Here is a 20,258-nt window from a genome sequence, read left to right as displayed (position 1 = left end):
CCCTTAGTGAAAAACAAACAAACAAACAGAGTTGAAAATATAAAACTTACTTACGATTTGTCATTGAGACGGAATTCGGTCGTAAATCAGAGGATCACTTTTTCCTTTCCAGCTTTTAATGAAAGGTTGTCTTTGTAGACGTTAAATTTATAATGCTTTTTTTTCAAAGCCACATTCTATATTAAATTAATGCTATAGCTACTAACAATAAAGATGATTGTGTGCGTGTGCCTTAGCTGACAAAAGGCTAATGCGTTTGACATACCAAACATGGAACATATATTACTTTTGAACGTGAGTATGTGCACTTCGAAGCGATGCTTCAGAAACTTAAGTGATTAAAAATTAAACAAAACTTTGAATTTTTTTTAATCGCCCGTACAAAAACGATTTTTGCATCATCTTAAAATTCAAAAACTCTTTTCACCAATAATTTTTTATATTAATTAATTAAGCATGTTTTACAACAAACTGAAACTCGAAAAGTATTGAAGTGAAACTCAATCGCTTTTAGTGTTGCTATCAATAGTTCATGTACTTTAATTTCTTCCAGTTTTGTGATCATAGTAGGAAGATTTGGGCTATTTTTTTTATGTTGAGCAGGTTTCAATAAAAGCTATGACTTTTTTTGAAATCTCATTATCCATTTAATTTCAGAACTAAGTAACAAACAATAAGAACTTTTAGAGGTGCGTTCCTTTTTAAACACTCCATTTTCGCTCTATCCTGTGATAAAAATGAATATATAAAGATATAGATAAACAACTTCAAATTTAAATCATAAATAACATGATTTAAAATATTTTGCTGAAGAAGTCATTGGGACCAAATAACTGGAAATATTTAATTAAAATTTTTAGAAACTATTAATCCTGGAAGAGAATCAATGGGTCACTGAAATAGGTTATTTTTCAAGAAGGACAATGGATCTTTAACCAAATTATAAGAACAACAGTGAATGCCTTAAATGAAAAAAATAAAGATTATGGAAATGTTTTATCAGCTCAATATTTAGAAAGCAAACAATATTACTAAACAAGAAACAAAAGTTTAATATTGGATAACTCGTGCGTTTTCTTTCTTTTGATGCCTTACTAAAACTTAATTCTGTTAAAAAAAATTAAAGAATAATAAATTAAAGAGATTAAAAAAAAAGCACAAAATTAATAAATTCGGATTTGAAACATAATAATATTATAATATTTTATGTTTGATTCATGCATCTTTATTTTATTTTCAAAACTTATTTTTGAGATGTAATAATGATAACACACACACACATTGTGGCAACATGCAAGAAGTATAAATCAAGGAATTAAAACAATAAAAAGTATTACTGATATAAGCAAGACATATTCCAAAATATTTCATATGTCTTTTAAAAATTAAAGAAAAAAACTGTACAGACATCAAACTGGTATCACTGAATATTTTATTTTTTGAATTTTAAAGTGGAATAAAAATGGAATTAGAAATAACATGAACTAAAATTATTGAGGGGAAAAAATTAAAATTTTAATATTGATAGTAGCAGAAAGCACATAACATTCAGGATTATAATGGAAACATATATATATATATATAATTTTGCTTCCTTAAGTTTGGATTAAAAGTGAAAATTCTGCATCAGTAAATATTTTTCTAAAGCGAAAACATTCTAATTGAATATATCATCTGTTGAGAACCATAGAACTGAGAGTTTGAAATTCATGAATGGAGGAAATAGAATAAGAAAATGTGCTTTTTCTGCATAACACTTTTCGTTTCTTAGAAGTTAACAGTTTAGATGCCGTTTTGCTAGTTTTGCATGTGAAAAAAGAATAATTTAGGTGCTACTAATCATCCTAGGTTGAAAATAACTTTCAGAGTTTTACCACAATGATTTTTAATAGGTAATATGTGTGAATAAATACTAATGTATTCTTTTTGCATACCAAATTTTTTAAAATTTAGATTCAATAAAAAGTTTTAAAGAAATTAGTGGAGATTCAAATCTTCACAATGATATGAGAATTAAAAAAAATCATGTTTCCTACACACACACACACACACACACACACACACACACACACACACACACACACACACACACAAAATGAGGCATTTTTGTAACAATTAGCAAAAATTAATAAAGTTTCAATATATTTGTAATTTTTAAAACTAAACAGCAAAAATACTATTGCAAATATAAAATTTAAGTGCATGTATTAATTTCCAATATTTATATATAATAACTTCATATATGTTTGCTTTAATATGTATTAAATTCAAAAAATTTCAAATTAAATAAAAATTTAATTTTTTTGTTACTTTATGATAAAGCTTCTAAAACTAATATTAGAACAAAGTTTGGAAACATTTATCTATTTTGATACAAATTGGTTTTACTATTATTATTTTCAGTAAAAAGTTTTTTAAAAAAATTAGAGGAGATTCAAATATTCAGCTTGCAACATTATAGTACTATTCAATTTTCTCAAAATTATTTTTTATAATCTACTCATTATATAGAAATTATAAGGCGTATGCATAAGATAAGGCGTATTACATAACAAAAATATATTTCAAATCATTACAAAGTTCCTGAGTACAAGTGCAGTAATACTATAAAAACTTGAAAACTTTCCTTTTTATAAATTAAAAAAAAACATATATATGAGAACTTGTATGGAAATAAAACTGTTACTATTAAAAAACCTTATTTTGAAAAAATTTTAGAGGTGTAAAAATATTTTTGAACAATAATATGCTATAATCATTAAAGAATTATCACTAAAGAATAATGTTAAAAGTAATTAATGTTTAATTAAAAATCTCATTAAAATTTTGAAAATCCACTTGTGGCCTAAGCAGTAATTATATGCCAAATTTGGCAGATTTAGGTATAATAATAAATTGAGCAATAGGTAGATTTCATCTTACAGTAAATTGAGAAAATTTAAAATTTTCCATCTTGTATGTTATAATTTATGAATAGTATGCAGGTACTATGACCACTATGCTAATAAAATTCATTATATTTAGTTAATGTAGATAGATGGAGTTTTTTAATCAGATGGAGAGAAAAATACAGAAGTAATACTCTATTCTCCAAACTTCTACACCATAGGAATGTACTGATATTTAAGTCAAAATCAGATTTAAGGGTACTAAAACCATGGATATGATCAATTTTAAATGGAATTAATTTGGAACTCATGATTATTTGACGTACTTGAGTACTTGAAGTTGATATTTGAAGAAGCAGTTATGGCCCCATGAATAAGTGATAAAGGTTACTAATAAAGTAGAACAAGTTCATTGTATATTATATTAAAGAACATTGTATATTATTCCAAAGATTTAACTATGATTTTGTTTATACTATCTCGTTGAAATTCTTACATATCCTATAAAGCTGATTAAGTTTATTATTTAATTGCCAGCTTTGATATTATATATAAATCTTAAAAAATTAAATTTTTGAAAAATATCAAATTTTTAAATGGTTTAAAATGCAACAATGCGCAGCAAAAAATGCTAATTCAATCAACCTTAAAATGCAGAAAAAAGATCATGAAATATTTCACATGGATATTTTAAAATGTAATGATTAGTTTTTAGAAACCACATAAGATTTCTTTAAAATAACTTTTTAATATTTACAAAAATATTTCAACAAAGATTTAAAATATAAACAATAATATTGGAAGCTGTATTTTATAGATATAATATATGACAACATGCAATGACACACAAATCCTACAAAAATATTTAATTGTACGAGTTAACAATGAATAAAAAATCTATAATTCATCTCAAACAACTGTACAAACTGGCTGTTATGGTTGGCACTGTAATGGAAGTGATGATAGTTGTGATCATATTAACAGAATGATTATCAAATAATGGCCTGCCAGAGATGTGTTTCACACCAATTCCAGGTTTCTCCACTATTTTACCAGTCCGTGTATCCACACCTTAAAAAAAAAGGGGGGGGGGGATAAAAGAATTAATTGTTTCTATATATGCATGGAAGTGTCTTAATAATTAAAATTAATTACATACTTTCACCTTAAATGTTAGTAAATTAATACCAAAGTAGACACATTTGATCTTAAATATGAAGGAGAGAAAAAGAAAAAAAATTTTTTTTTATCCTCAGTTTTGTGGTTTTAAAAGTAAAATAATGAACATTACTGAATTATTTTTCTTCCTTAAATAAATCAATACCATTAATTACAATAAAGAAAATTAGTATTTAAAGATATAAAAATTCCCTACTTTTAACCTGATTCATTAAGAAATTCAAATACTAATAATTAAAATCTTTAATAATCAAATCTACAATTAAAATCTATTGATTAATTTTTAAATAAATTTAAATACATAAAATTGATTATATATCACCTACTGAAAAGCAGAAACTCAGAAATACAAAATGTTTATTACAATATAAATGTATCAAAATTCAATCCTTACTAGAATTCGATTTCACCAAGAAACTAAACATCTCATATAAATTTACCAAGTTTTCTTTTCATATTTATCAACAGAATTGAAAGTTGTAATTCCACGCACGTGCCCGCACACACACACTTGTTCTTGATGTCATTTAGTGAACAGAGAGAAAGTAAGAGTTTTAAAGGGCTGCTTGCTTAAATTAAGAATAAAATGTTTGGTTATATTGTTAACAATATGAATGTAAAAACATTATATATATATATATATATATATATATATATATATATATATATATATATATATATATATATATATATATATATATATATATATATATATATATATATATATATATATAATTAAAATTATTGCAGTTAACTTAATAAGATATTTCATGATGATGGTGCAAATAATGTTATAAAATTTTTTTTTATACAGAACAAAAAAGACCAAAGATATCACACTGAAAACATTAAAATAAGAGATAATGGCCAGAGAAAAACTTTGAATTACTAACAAAAAATGTTTAGCCAAGTTTCAATAAACAGTGAAACTTTATTATTAAAGAATGTATTAAGAATGTTTTTCTACTTGTTGCCTTGACTTCAGTGGACTTTATATTGTTCGATTGTGTACATTCAGTCATTGTACGACATGTGCATGAAATTTTCATGAAGTATGATGGTCATTAGATGCCTTCTTCTATGTGAATGATATGCCATATAGAAGTCTCAAAGTTTTTATTTAAATTTAAATTTATTTATGCACTGAATACTTTTAGGTTCAATTTTTTTCCTGTAAACTGAACTATGGTTCTTCAGTGAATTTTCATATACTTCAAATCAGGATCCTCATTCTGCAAAACTTATGTGAGAGATCCTTACATTAACAATGCTTTCTCACAAGAGCAAATTGGGAATATTAGTTAAACTATTTAGTAATTTCAACACCATTTTTATTTTATTTATCTTATATCATCAGAAGATGATTTCTATACAGTTTCTGTAACACAATTTTACACTAATTAGAGAATTAGCATTTGGCAATCCAATCAACTTTCACTATATCTTCCATCACAGAAAAAATATGAAGTATACAAATAGATTCTTGATAATTTGGTATTGCATTAATACAGTCTTTCCTATACACATGGTTTTTAGCATGGTTGAGCACTGAGCATAAAAGTAAAACATATAATTGCATGCAGATGTCGAGGGACAATGCAAATTAGTTTAATGTTCAGATTTTTAATTATATTTTATTATATATGTAAACATATTTCAACAGGTGTGGTCAAAGAGAAGAAACTTTTGAAATTTAATTTTGATTTCTTTCTTTTTGAGAGGCATAATATTTATGCAAAGATTAAGTAACTATAACAGATATGTTAACCTATATCAAAAGTAACATTCAGTGGTTTTACTATGAAATTTTGATAGCGATTTCTTTGGCAAGTGTAGACTTAGGAAAAGGAATCTTAGGTATCTTTAAAAAAAAGGTGAGAACATTGGGGATTTTTATTCCTTCATTCAGAACATGTGAAAATGCTAAAGTCATCAGTTTTCTAGAGCATGTGTAAAAATAATTCAATAAAAAGAGGGAATTGAATCAGGAAATAAGAGACCAGTTTAGAATGAAATAAACTTGGGCCAATTCAAGATAAAAATTTGGAAATTAAGATTTAAAATGGATTTAAAAATACCATTACAAACATAGATACATTTTGTATAATTTTGTGCAACAAACTTAGATACAACATTGAAATAAATTTTTAATTTTAATGAGCACTCACTAATCTAGCATTTTGGTTAATTTGATTCTGATATCAGCCAAATAACAGAGAGTCTACTCATTTCATTTTTTAATATTTCCCTACAGAACATAGTTAACAAAAATACTAATAATCACATAGCTATGAATTGTATATAGCAAATCAGACTTCCTTATTATTTTTATATTATATAATTAATTTATTAATAATATAAAAAATTCTTAGATTAATCTTGTTTATTCATTAATCTCAGATTTTTTCTTTTTATAAATGTGTGAGTAATGATTTGATGTTGAGGGAATATTCAATTAATACATGAAATTCAGCAAGATTTATATAAGCAAATTATTCAAAATAATATAAGCAAGTTTGCTTAACATTGCCATTAAAACTTTCTATTGAAAGTAGGCACACAACTATCACTTATGTGCAAAATTCATAAAGTACAACAATATTATTATATATGAAAATTGTAAAAACGATTTCAATAAATTTAAGAAAGTAGAAATAACAGTTATAGAAACAATTTTTTTACTCTAATTTACCAAGAAAATTTACTGACACTTCAGTAAACTTTAATGGTATAATTTCATAAATTTATGGCAATCACACACTTGTTTATACTCCCCCCCTAAAAAAATTATTTGACCTTCGTTAAAGTAATAAATACTGAAATTTATCTGAAAACTTGAGAGGTTCTAATGGATTTCATACATTTAAATAAAATATTTTGCTTTGCAGTAACATAAAAACGAATTTCACTCATTAATTAAATGCCCAATTAGAATTTAAATGCAAGTTATTATGAATGACTTTTGCAATTCTAAATGGCAATTTGACAACATGAAATACATCTAAATCATAATTTGACATCACAAATTTTTACAAAAAATCAACAGATGCATGCGTTCCATATACAAAACAACTCTACAAGTGAATATAATCCAACTTCGAAAACTAGACTATGCTACCATGTCATTATTCAGTCCTTAAAAATATTCAATAAAGAACACAAGGATTATGATGACTATGCAAATTCCAATCTCATTTGTTTATAAATAAATAATTTAAGACCAAATTTTAAAAATATTTCTCTGAACATTCTCACCTGAATATTGCAGTGTTGCACCTATTAATGAATCAAAAATAGAGCCAAAGAAACCACCAAAAGTTCCAATAAATATTAAAAGTAAGGCCTGCTGAAAGACATTAATACTATGGTTTGATAAAAGAAGTACTAGGAAGTTTACAATTCCAACCAGAGCTCCTCCCAAGGCACTAGAAACCAGCCCAATAGTAGTGAAACCACCATTGGTGCCTGAAATGTAAGAAGTCTTATTAAATTATAAAAATATTTTAATTCTGCACAACATTAATATTTTATACCATTTTCAACATTATTATTTACAGATGTAGTAATAAATACATAAAAGGTAAAAGAATCAAGTTTTAGATTAAATATTTATTAAAATTGATGCAATGCTGTGTTGTAAAGGATTAAAAATTACAGCACATTCACAATTATATTACACAAGCCACCACTGTACTTTCTCTATTTTAAAAAGTTTTTATTTAGTGATATAGTGAGGGAATATTTTTAAAATCAATCTATATGAGTGTCTTAAGGTCAAATGGCACCCAAAGCACGGCAGCATTTTTAAACAGTATAAACACATATAAAGTATAAACACATAAAAAGGCATAAATTTATAAAAATTCCGTCTCCTAAGATTGGGATACTCGAATTACCCAAAAGTACCTAGTCTTTGGTGAAAGGCTTTCAATGTACCCTACATACCACATTGAATTAACAGTTCATCATATTTTAATTGAATGCCCAACTTTTAATATCTATTTACCACCACTTCCTTTTCATTTATCATATCTTATACTTAGTTTATACATAACCATATTTGATTTTATATAAAGTTTTAAAAATTAACAATGCTCTGCTTTAACATGTGGATGGTGCAGTATGGTCAAAAAAGACCCTTGTGCCAAAAAATGCAAATTAATCATTGAATCAACCTAAGACTAGCATCTATACCCCCAGTTGCAGCACTACTGCTTTTATTAATTGGCCAAATAGTATAGCTTAATGTGTTTTTAGTTCATTATTCATAAAATAGAAAAGTAGTACTATGTAAGAGCAGTTAGTTATTTAGTCTAGTAATTGGTAAATTCAACCAGGCAAAAATTTTAGTGAATATATGAAAGAAAAAGTGAAAAAAATAATAAATAAAAATTTTAGTTCAGAGGACCTACATTAAACATTTAGCTTTAGATAAAATCATTACTTTTAGTGATAGCAGGCTGACTTGATTACGCTAGATTTGAAAGGGAATTCCGCAATTTTCTCATTGTTATTTTTTTTCTACACAGCATTTGTTTTCAAATTTAAATGCCTAGTAGAAATTGATATTGTGTAAAATATTATCTGAGGAAGAGTTTAAATATTTGATCAACCATTTTGAGATTAGTGAAGATGATGTTATTACAAATGGAAAAGACATCTTGAATGTTTCAATAAAAAACATGGAAGCAAAGTGATTGTAAGATGTAGAAAAACAAATAGATGATACAGAAATATTTGACTTGGTTAAGAAGCAAAGCAAAATAATTAAGGTGAAGTAATAATAAATATAAATGAAGTACATAATTCTGTATAAAATACTTATTAAGGTCAAAATGCATAAACTTATTTTATTACTTGATAGATGGCATGGCTTATGCAAATAGTGAGATTCTGCTTAAAACACTACTGGAATCAAATGAAATAGAATCTAAAACAACCTTTTTTAATTTCATAAAGTGGCATTTTAGTTTATTGTATATATATATCTTGTTTTGAAAGCAATATGAGGGCTATTTTGGAACAGACCTTATAATTTTGAGCTATGGTCAGATGACAACTGAGTGATATCCACCAAAGAAATTTCCACTCTAAGCTAATATGAGGAAATTCGATAATTAGAGATATATATACATGGTGGTTCAACAGTGGCCTAAAACCTTCTGGACTTGAAAGATGAAACCATACTACAAGGCTCTCATAACCTGTTATAAATAGTCCAAACTATGTTTATGAAACTTGTCATTTTGAACTAATTAAAATAGCATATCTTTGACAAGTGTCAATAAAAGAAACAATATATTATAAAAGATGCATAGCAAATATCCAACATGCCTTCTCTCCCAAAAATACTGTCATGAGAAATAAAGTTAATAACTGGGTCAAATGGACTGGGCACATGTACAAGTTATATATTTATTCAAAAGAAAAAAAAATCTAATGCATACTTATATTTTTAGGAAAAATAACTATCCCATGTATTCCATAAGAATATACAGCCAGTCAATATTCTTATTTTGATGAAGTTCCTAATTATGTTTGCATGTATTTGGAGGTCCCCATTACCCCCCCCCCCCACCACACACACCAAAAACATTTTCATCAGATTTTTTAGTTAATAAATATTTAATAATTCTATTACAGCAACATATTAATTCATGCATTTCAGGGATAGTAAAAATATAAATATCCTAACTTTCTTTCATGCAGAAAAATTATATAATGTATTAGCAATAACGATACAATATACTAAGAATAAAAGAAAAATCATTCTTGCAAAATGGAGTTCAACTGGAAGAGAAATAATTTAAAATCCAAAATAAAGAATTTTTTACTCTCAGAATTACATATAAGAAATTTTTAAAATATTTAAAACAAAAAAGGAAAAAGAAGCATTGCTTCATAAAAGAAAAATTCCTGCAAAGTTAAAATAAAAAAATCAGGTCTTTCTTTTTCATAAAGGAATAAACTTTTTTGAAGCACTGTAATTTATTTTACTATAAAATGCTTTAATGTGCATTATTTACATGCAGATATTAAAGTTTGGAAGATGTATGAAAAGACTAGCAATCCTTTTTAACACAGTTTTCAAAACTTCCAAATATATTAATTTAAATTCCATGCAGAACATTTAGTTCTCTCAAAAGAAAAACTTTAATTTATACAAACAAAATTTATACAATCAAATATAAAGGTTAGAATTGTTATTAAGTTATTATAAGTATAACTTTATTAATCTTAAAGTTAGTTACAGGTAGAATCTATTTTTTAATAGGAAAAAATCTTTTGTGCTTTAGCACACAAATGAAAAGAATTCATTATAGGGGGCAGCTGAAAGAAAACGTGTCTAATGGGATGAAAGTCAAGGTTACGACCTAACGCAAAATTCTAGAAATGTAATTGATCTACATATCATCTCTTTATAAAGTGATATTTTCAGCATTCTTAAATAATCCGTAAGAATACTTCATAATTCGAGAATCTGCTCTATATTAATACATTACATACAAACTGTAGTTGAATTAATATATTTCAATAAATATGTTATTCTAATGAGACAAGTGCATTTAGAAGATGCAGATTCTCTGCGTAATGAGCATTTTATTACATATGTAAGTTTACAAATAAATTGATAAACTGCAAAGTTCGATTTGGGAATGTTACTACAATGTTTTAATTTTGTAATAGTGTTGCTATTGGCGATAGGCGAGGATCGAACTCGCAACCTTTGGGTTCGTAGCCGAGTAACAAGACCACTAGACAAAAGAAATTTCTCATGTCTCGTAGCTGTTATCTGGCTTATAAAGCGTCACCACAATAGTATACTTTATAAAAGTCTTATATTATGTAATGTCAAGTGATAACATTATACAACATGCAATTTTTTGAAAACTTTTTGTAAAATGAAAATCTAAGATTACATATATTCAAAAAGCTAGTAGTATAGTGATATTCTATATTGCATATTCAACAAATAAATTCATCAAATAACAAATATTCTACAAAAATATAATTCAATTGTGTCAAAAAAAAGAGAGAGAGAGAAAGATTTATATTAAAGAACAATTTAATAAAATACAAACCTACTGGAACCTTCCGCAGAGACGTTATCAACAAGGGCTCTTTTCTAGCCATAACAGTTCCAATTTCAGATGCCCATGTATCACCATTGGCACCTGCAAGAGCAGCCAATACACCAGCTGCAAGCCATGAACGGAAATAGTTTTGATCAAATTCAACTGGTATTTCTTCTGGTCCACCATTTAAAAAATAAATCATTGCCATCAATGTAGAGGCACTGCCATTGCACAAAACTTGTTGCCAATGTCGTTGTCCACCTGGAAAAAATAAATAAATAACAATTCTAAGAAGACATTCAATCATTTCCTAACAGCCAATATAGTTGATGCATCAGCAGAATTTTTTTTTCTTTGATTGCAAGTTGATATAATCAAGTGGTTCTAAAAATTTATTTCACTTCCTTTTCATATAAATATTACTTTTGCTCATCTGATCCCCTTACAGATCTGTTTAAACCCTTTTCCTATCCAATTACACCATATATGATGAAAAGAAAAATGATTATTGAGAAAAAAAAAATAAGTGATCCCAGGGATAACTGAAGGAGACTACAGATTTTATCTTCTTATATCTCAAAAATGAAGAAAAGTAATTAAAAAAAATTCATGTTTCAAAAAAATTTGTAAGATTTTCTGAAGCTTTCAAGTTAATGATAAATACAATAATTCTAATAAGATTGATGCTCAGATTTCAGATAGATTTCTTGCAAGGATTCTAGAACAATTGTAGAAGCAAACAGAATAATCTTTACTTATAATGAAGAAGAGAATGTATGTCAATAGCTCTAACTAGACCTAGAACTATGAAATTTTGTATAAACATACATTGTAATATGCATTTTGGAGCTACTTTTTTGATAATTTTATTGGAGCTATTTTTTAAAACTAATAAAAAAATCAAACAAAATAAAGGAAATAATTATTGATAATTTCCAAAACTATTTTAGAAGAAAAATTTTTAATACCTCAAAAATCTTTGCTACAATACCAGCTTAGTTGTGATACGATTTTATTCTATAATTTTAACATGCTTTCAAAAATATTTTATGTAAATTTTATAAGAATACACTGTATTGTTAAAAAGAAATTCATACTATTTTCATTGTTATTACAAATATTTTTTTTTACTGGGCCTTTCATCCACTGTTAGTATCTAAAGTAGTTTATTATTTTGGATATTGTGTAGATTACCTACTAAAAATTTAATTTTTAAAATCTTATAAGGTTAAATTCAAAAGTTAGCAATGGCAAGTTTTTTTATAATCTGTACATATTTAAATACTACTGCAGTTTTCTATAATATATTTGGATGCAGAAACATATATTACTCTTAAGCTTGAAGTATTGCTTTCTAATTGTGGTTTACTACATTTTTTTACAGGACCAGTAAACAATTTTTTTTTTAAGAATTACAAAAGTTATGAAACATTTTCAATACCACACAAAAAAAATCTGATTTTGATTGATTTCATTCATTAGAAATTTTCAAATTATATTTCAATTCAATAAGGAACTAATTAGGATAATTAAAGTTTAATCACAACACAATTCAGGATAAAGCTCAAAGTTTACATGAGATGACAGAGAGAGGCAGATATACAGCAAATAAGCAGAAAAGAAATAAAACTTATACAATAATATAAAATACATGTCTTGTCAAAATTTGAAATTCAAAAATATTTTGTTGGGAAAACATTATGACTAAAGTTATGCATAAAAAAGTTTAAAGAATTTTCCTATAATTTAAAATTTTAAAAACTTTCCTATAGTTTAAAAAATACTACAAATGTAGTAAAAATGTACTATTTCACTCTTACAATTGCTAAAATAGATAATTTCCTCTTCCTATTAATAACAGTTTTTGAAAGATTTTTTTTTTTAAATCTGAGATTTATTTCTTTATTTGACAATTGCATTTTAGTTGATTAGACAGAAAATTTTCAAGAGAATGTATTTTAAGATGCGGATGACCAGGAGCATGGATAATATGACTTAATAATTATTATTCTCTATAATAAAAAAAGATGTTGTTTCTTATTCTACTTGAACTAGCTCAATTGGAATAATTAAAAAATCCATATATTTCAATGCAAGAATAATAAAGATTTTGCTACAACCTCTTCAAGAGAATTCAATATTCAGTAGAAGATATTGGGGGATCATTTTTCTTTCACCATGCTCACATATTATGATATTTAAGGTGACTCCTTATGGAACTGAAGAATGAATTCTATGTGTTCTTTTTTTTAATGAATGAAAACCTCTTTAGAGGATTTCCTAACATACTAGGAAGATGAAGAATGAAAGATCGAGTCAGGATTTTCTGTCCCACTCTGTCCCAAAATTTGCTGAAAGCTATGCTCAATGAATCAAGAATTCTGGGTATTAACAAAAACTAATATGGAATGGAATTCACTTTGACTTGAAATTTATCAATCTACCTGACATCACAGAGTTGTGCACCAGTTTGGGATACACATATGTATAATAACCCTCCAGAGACTTAACATTTGCAGCCTTGCTATGGCCCATAGGTTCTTTATCTATCTAGATGATAATATACACGGTGTTTAACATGATTTTACACTATGATCTTTATTACATTAAACAAATTACAATAGTAAAAATATTAAGCATAAGTAAAATAACATTATGTTAATAACAAAAAACTGTAACAGAAGGAAGAAACTAATTACAAAACACTATGAAAAATAGGCAATAATCAAATCAAATTTACAATGAAAAATGAAGATAATAATAAAAATGTGTGGAAAAAATGAAATATATATATACACATAAGTATTAGAATCAAGTTAATAGGAAAATCAAAAAGAACCAAATAAAAATTAAACCAAAAAATTAAAAAATATAAAAAAGAATCCGGCCTGAAGACTTTTTCAAGGGTCACCCTCAGGCAGGTATTCAAAGAAAGGGATTTTTTCTGTGAGGAAATGCAGACATTTGTCTAACAATGATTCCTCGTGACCCAAAAATCCCTTGAAATTACGCCCAAGAGATATACCATTTTAACAGAAAGGAAAATACAAAACAACAAATTAGAAGAAAATAACCCCTACAAAGTAAAAATACAATAACAAAAATAACAATAAAAACAAAAAATAGCACTAAAGGAAAAAAACGAAAAGGCCAGAACATACCATCAACAGTCAAGGAAATTTTAAGCTATCGATTGTGATTCCCGCTTTTTAGAAACACTAACGGTAAAAAAGCTGACATTATATTAGGTAAAACAAATGTAGACACCCAGTGCCATCTATTGAGTGATCTAATATGCAAGGAAAGTTCTATTTTTATCTAAGCCAAAGGATTAATCCCAAACCATACCTTGTTTAATTAAAAAATTGACATTACAGTATTTCTAGGAAATTCATTTTTAATTAAGTTTTTAAGGAAGTTGTTTGATGCTTCAATATACGAATTTTTATTATTGCAAATACTTAATTTAACATGAGCTTTTTTACCGTTAGTGTTTCTAAAAAGCGGGAATCACAATCGATAGCTTCAAATTTCCTTGACTGTTGATGGTATGTTCTGGCCTTTTCGTTTTTTTCCTTTAGTGCTATTTTTTGTTTTTATTGTTATTGTATTTTTACTTTGTAGTGGTTATTTTCTTCTAATTTGTTGTTTTGTATTTTCCTTTCTGTTAAAATGGTATATCTCTTGGGCGTAATTTCAGGGGATTTTCGGGTCATGAGGAATCATTGTTAGACAAATGTCTGCATTTCCTCACAGAAAAAATCCCTTTCTTTGAATCCCTACCTGAGGGTAACCCTTGAAAAAGTCTTCAGGCCGGATTCTTTTTTATATTTTTTAATTTTTTTGTTTAATTTTTATTTGGTTCTTTTTGATTTTCCTATTAACTTGATTCTAATACTTTTGTATCAATTCATCTGTGTTTTAGAAGTAGCTGCAGTTGCGCTCTCTAAATACTATGAAGTTCTTTTTTGGTTTTAGTTTGAATAGGTAATAAATTTTAGTTGCGATTTCGAAACTGTTTTGTTTCGTTTTCAAACTATTTCTTACTTTAGATTGGTTACTTATATATATATATCCTGTTTGTAGATAAAAAAAAGGTTAAAAGTAAATCGAAATCTCATTTGCAGATGTGTTTATAAAAAGTTTACGAGTTCATGTTTACACTAAGTGATTCTAGGAGGATTATAAATATGAGCTTCATTTTCAATTATGGCATTTATGAGGGTTTGAATTTTATTCTAGAAGAGTTAGTTCTGAAAAGAAGCCCATTATAGATGGAGTATGAACCAGACACATATTTTACAATGCGAGCTGAGAATAGCTGCTCCTGCACAGTTCAATGCCATCTAATCAATCAGGTTATATGGCATTGAATTAACAAACAGCTTATGCATCAGAATGTGATTTTTATATAATGCAATGTAACAAAAGTTCTTTCAAAATCATACCTTCCTTATATTCAGCCTCTATTTTTTTCTTCCTTTCAGATTGAAAATGAGTGGCTTTGGATGAAGTGTAAAAAAATGTGAAAAGGCACGCAAGGAAGCAATAGCTGCTATATGTATGAATGAATCCAATGAAAATGCCTGAAAGAAAATATTGAGACACAAATGAAAATTGGAATAGTTTCAGTAAATGGCATATAAATTAAACTTGCTATCATTCCAAAAATTTATTGCATGAAAAATATTAAATTTTTTTTTTATATTACAGCAAAATGTCAAATATGCATATAACATCATTACAATGAGGAAAGTCTTAAATAAAGCTGAATCATGTAAAATAATAAATTTTTTTAAAGCTAAGTCATCTGTAATAACATACTTTTTTTAAGAGCTAAATCATTTGAAATAATATTCTTTAAAGCTAAATAATCTGGAAATGTATATGCAATTTTTACTAGGTAGCTTTGACATTTTGAAATTTTTTTTTTTTTTTTTTTTTTTTTTTGCAATTACAATTATTTTGTTTAAAAAGCTATGAGCATAGACATACTCCTAATATTAATAATGATATTTTAGGTTTTATAATAGAAATTCAAAATTATTGACAATCATGCTGAAAATTTCCAGCTAATAGTTGAAACTTTCCCCCAAATCATTAAAAAAAAGTGTCATTACTGATTATTTTTTTAATAATTGTATAAACTGAGAAGATTCTAATTATATAGAAATGAATCCACATGATAATCTAGATAAAAGAGTTATGGCACTATTAATATTTGACACAATTAAAACTTAACAAATACTAAGGCTATTGTGTAACATTATATCATAATTAAGAAATGCATTTCATAACTTGTATAAGATCAATATCTGAAGTCTTACAGACATGCAGCAAAATAAAATCAGTTATCATTAATTAGCATTAGAAAACTGTGCAATTATTTAAAATATATTAATCTAAATAACTAATTTAATTGATGATGAGTTAAGAATAATGCAAACTGTATATTTTAGTTTTAATCTTCAAAATAAAATGTTATATCAAGAATGAGTTCTTTAGTTATTCTATGTTTAAAATAAATAATTTATAAAAAAAAATGCACACTAATAAGAAATATATGCTGATCACTTAACCATTAATGGTTCAGGCAGTCTGAGGTATTTGACTTTTATTTAAAGATGCAGAAAAAAGATGGAACTTGAAATTTATTTAATTTTGAGCAACGACAGCAATTTCCACAGAATATCAAAGACAAATGCTGTAAGGAGACTAATTAGCTTATTATGGGTTGCTTCTTTATCTCTATCTATTATTTTATCCTTTGAAGTTGGGAAGAATTAAGAAGAACTCATAAAAACAAAAATTCATTGCTAAGAACATAGTTACAGCTTTGTGGACAAATTTATTATTTTGAGTATTGAGAAGTAAATAAGTTCCTAGAGTGGAAGTGAGAAATTCACATATCAAGGTTCTGAAGATTATCAATGTTAATAAGAAATAAAAGTACATATATAATAACCCTCAAATAGAAACTATTTCGCCAGGGCATTGAATGAACACTAAAATTTTTCATTTACAGATATTATAATTTGATATAAAATTATGTAGAACGCATAAACACCTCAAACCTTCTAAGGATTTATAGAAGTATCGATACAATTAAAACATTACCAATCCAGTTTATATGATGACAATTTTTAAATAAATACCCTGTGTTTTATAAAAATAATAATATTCATCTTTGGTTTTGAATATTGTTATGCACAAAATCAAGTATATCTGCCATGTAGCTCTCTAAAAATTACAAAAAGTTATTTTAACAATCCATATATTTAGCCTCATTACTAGTTACAATTATATAATAAGAAGTCAAGAAGCAATTTACGAATTTTAAATTCCTTTACATTTGGTACAAAATAAAATCAACTGCAGTCTACAACAGAAAAGATTAGTTTACTTATAATGTGCACATTCAAGTGCAACAGCTATAAAAAGTCTAAAAAAGAACCTCAATATAAGTGCATAAACAACAAAATGAAAAATTCAATTCATGATATATGATTCTAAGGCATAGTTTAAAATAAAATAAATAGTAGAGCACAATAAAGCACTTTTAAAAATTTGTGATGTTTATTTAAAAATATTATGCAGAAACAATGTTCCTAACAAATCATTCTTATGTATCAATGATAAAAAAAATCAAATGATTAATAGAATGTAAACACATTCTTTCATGACTCATTTGTTTTCTTAATAATTGAATTGAACTTATATTATTAAATAAATAACTATTATTATTACATTATGTGGATAATTTTATTGTATTACATATATTACATTTGGTTTCTTATTAATAATTTAGATTATTTTCTTCTACAAAATGAAATTTTATAATATTGACACTGGCTTTGAATTTCTCGGAATTTTTAAGTAAATTCAGATAGTATGCTTTAGCAAACATTTTGAGAATATGCATTTAAATAATTTTTTTAGAAGATCAGAAACAAATAATTAAACACATGAACTGCAGCACTTTTAAAAACTTATAACAGTAGGAAAAAAAATTTCTTTGTTTTCCTTTCTTGGAATATAATTTATGATTCAAATACTATAAAAAAATGACTAAAATAATAATAAAAAAAATTAATGAAGACGATGCTATTTTTTCTTTTCATTTTGAAGCCAAGTTTTAATAGCTTAAGAAGTTATTATGGTGCCCATATATGTAAACACTCATCTAAAATTCCTAAAATATAAAGAAAATCGCACATTGTAAATTTTCATTGAAATAAAAATAAATGAATAAAGTTGAGTACAATCAAGATTTTTTTTTTGTCTGAAATGATTTTTACCTTACAGTTTTCTTTTATTAAAATAATTCTATGAATATCTGAAAAATAGGAATTGTAATTTCTTGTATTTTCAAGGATAGTTTAGAAGGACATATGACTATCTGAGCAATAAACACAAGAAAAAACAGGTAAAGCGTCAGATTAACTTTATGCATGCTTCAACATTTCAAATTCATTTTACTTTATGGTCATGATAAACATAAATACAAACAGAAAGAACTAAAATAATATCTTACAAATATTTCATGGATAAGGATATGGTTGACAATTTAAATGCACAAAAACAATACTTGTACTTCAATGTTATTTATTTTAATTAAAAGAATAATATATTAAGGACATTCTTTTTTTTGTTAGGAGAGGCTCTAAAACTAGGAATAATTACATCTCTCTTTTTGTAGAATGGAAATGATTAAGTATGTGTTCAAGTTTTAAAAGAGAGTGCATATATCGAAGGGCTAAAATATCTAATGCATCAATAAACAAATGTCCAAGCAATGTTAAATATGTATTATGCTTCAAATGTTTAAATATTTTTTATGTTTTAGATATACAATTTTTTTTTTCTAAACATACCACTTAATGCACCAGTCCAATTGAGACTTCTACGCTTCAGTCCCCAACCAGCTACCAATAATGATACAATTACAGAAAATATGCATCTTCCTATGTAAAATTCACAAGTTCCTGAAGAGAAAAAAAAGGATTTTACAAATAAATTTTAATAGTAGTAAATTAATATTTCAGTTAAATAACTTCAAAAATTAAACTCCATTATACAGTATTCGATTAAACTCCATTGACAGAAGGATGCTAGATAATCCTTCGCTTATAAAACTACAGTTTGACATTTGAAATTAGACTAGTACGTATAGAAACAGAAATCGGCAATAGAAGTTACTTTTATAATCCAGAATATCATTCTAATTTATTTAAGTAGTCAATAAAAATTAAACATAATCTTGTAGTACGATCTTGTTAAAAGCTAATATTATTACTTAAATTATCCAAATAAAATATATATATATATATACATAATTTAGAAACATAGTAATTGGTTCACATGAAAAAGAAAAAGGGAATAATAATTTTAATTTATAACAATATGATTTTCAAATTATCATCAAAGAAAGTGATAACTCTATCGCCATCCTATCTTACCGTGATAACACTGCAGAATAAAATTTACTATACAATATATGAAAGTAACACTTAACACAACAGCTGACAGATGAACCAACATTGCAATATTCTGAGCATATAAATAATCTATATTAAGTACTTAACAATAGAATTCATAAAGAGATTTAGTTTGATGAAGCACTTCATAAGTTAAACAACATTTTGACATTTGAAAACTACGGAAAAAAAAAAAATGTTTAAGACACAAAACGAAAGTAATGATGCACTTCATTTCATATCAAAGCATAATAGAGGACGTTTCACCCATAAGACCATGTAAAATATAGCTTGCTTCTTTAATTAAAGTCCAACAAAGACTTGGTATTTTGAATTTTCTTTTAAATGTAGGCAATGAATATTTTATTCCTTTGAAACTTTTTATAATCTCCAAGTTTTCGAATACAGCTGCATAAAAGTTTATGTGTCGCATAAAAGAAATGCATTTTTTCCCTTTTAAGTTTAAAAATTATTTTATATCATGTATTAAAAATATTCAATTTTTGTCGAAGCAATGTTATTCTAGGGAAAACTAATGTCGCTCCCAATGGAATTATATTTGATCGACAAGTACAGTTCTGAAATTAAAAAAAAACATTCCAAAATTTTGATACTGCTGCAAAGCGATTTCCGTTCAT

At 26.1% G+C, this 20,258-nt stretch overlaps 1 protein-coding gene across 2 annotated transcripts; it reads right to left on the bottom strand.

Moving 5' to 3' along the window:
- Positions 1-3,739: 3,739 nt before the first annotated feature.
- LOC129956932 (transmembrane protein 19-like) lies at positions 3,740-19,908 on the bottom strand. Of its 2 annotated transcripts, none has more exons than XM_056068985.1 (6): positions 19,888-19,908; positions 19,018-19,128; positions 15,592-15,729; positions 11,150-11,404; positions 7,323-7,532; positions 3,740-3,959 (listed from the first exon to the last, which is right to left on the bottom strand). In XM_056068985.1, exons 1-6 carry the CDS (start codon positions 19,889-19,891, stop codon positions 3,793-3,795), a joined length of 885 nt encoding a protein of 294 aa, XP_055924960.1. In that variant the 5' UTR covers positions 19,892-19,908; the 3' UTR covers positions 3,740-3,792. The 2 variants fall into 2 exon arrangements, with proteins under 2 accessions (XP_055924960.1, XP_055924961.1); XM_056068986.1 differs by lacking the exon at positions 19,888-19,908 and adding an exon at positions 19,603-19,839.
- Positions 19,909-20,258: the final 350 nt, after the last annotated feature.

The sequence above is a fragment of the Argiope bruennichi genome, chromosome 11 (assembly GCF_947563725.1).
Source record: "Argiope bruennichi chromosome 11, qqArgBrue1.1, whole genome shotgun sequence".
NCBI lineage: Eukaryota > Metazoa > Arthropoda > Arachnida > Araneae > Araneidae > Argiope > Argiope bruennichi.
The sequence above is the reverse complement of the archived record's forward strand: the minus strand, read 5'-3'. Positions and strand labels throughout refer to the sequence as shown.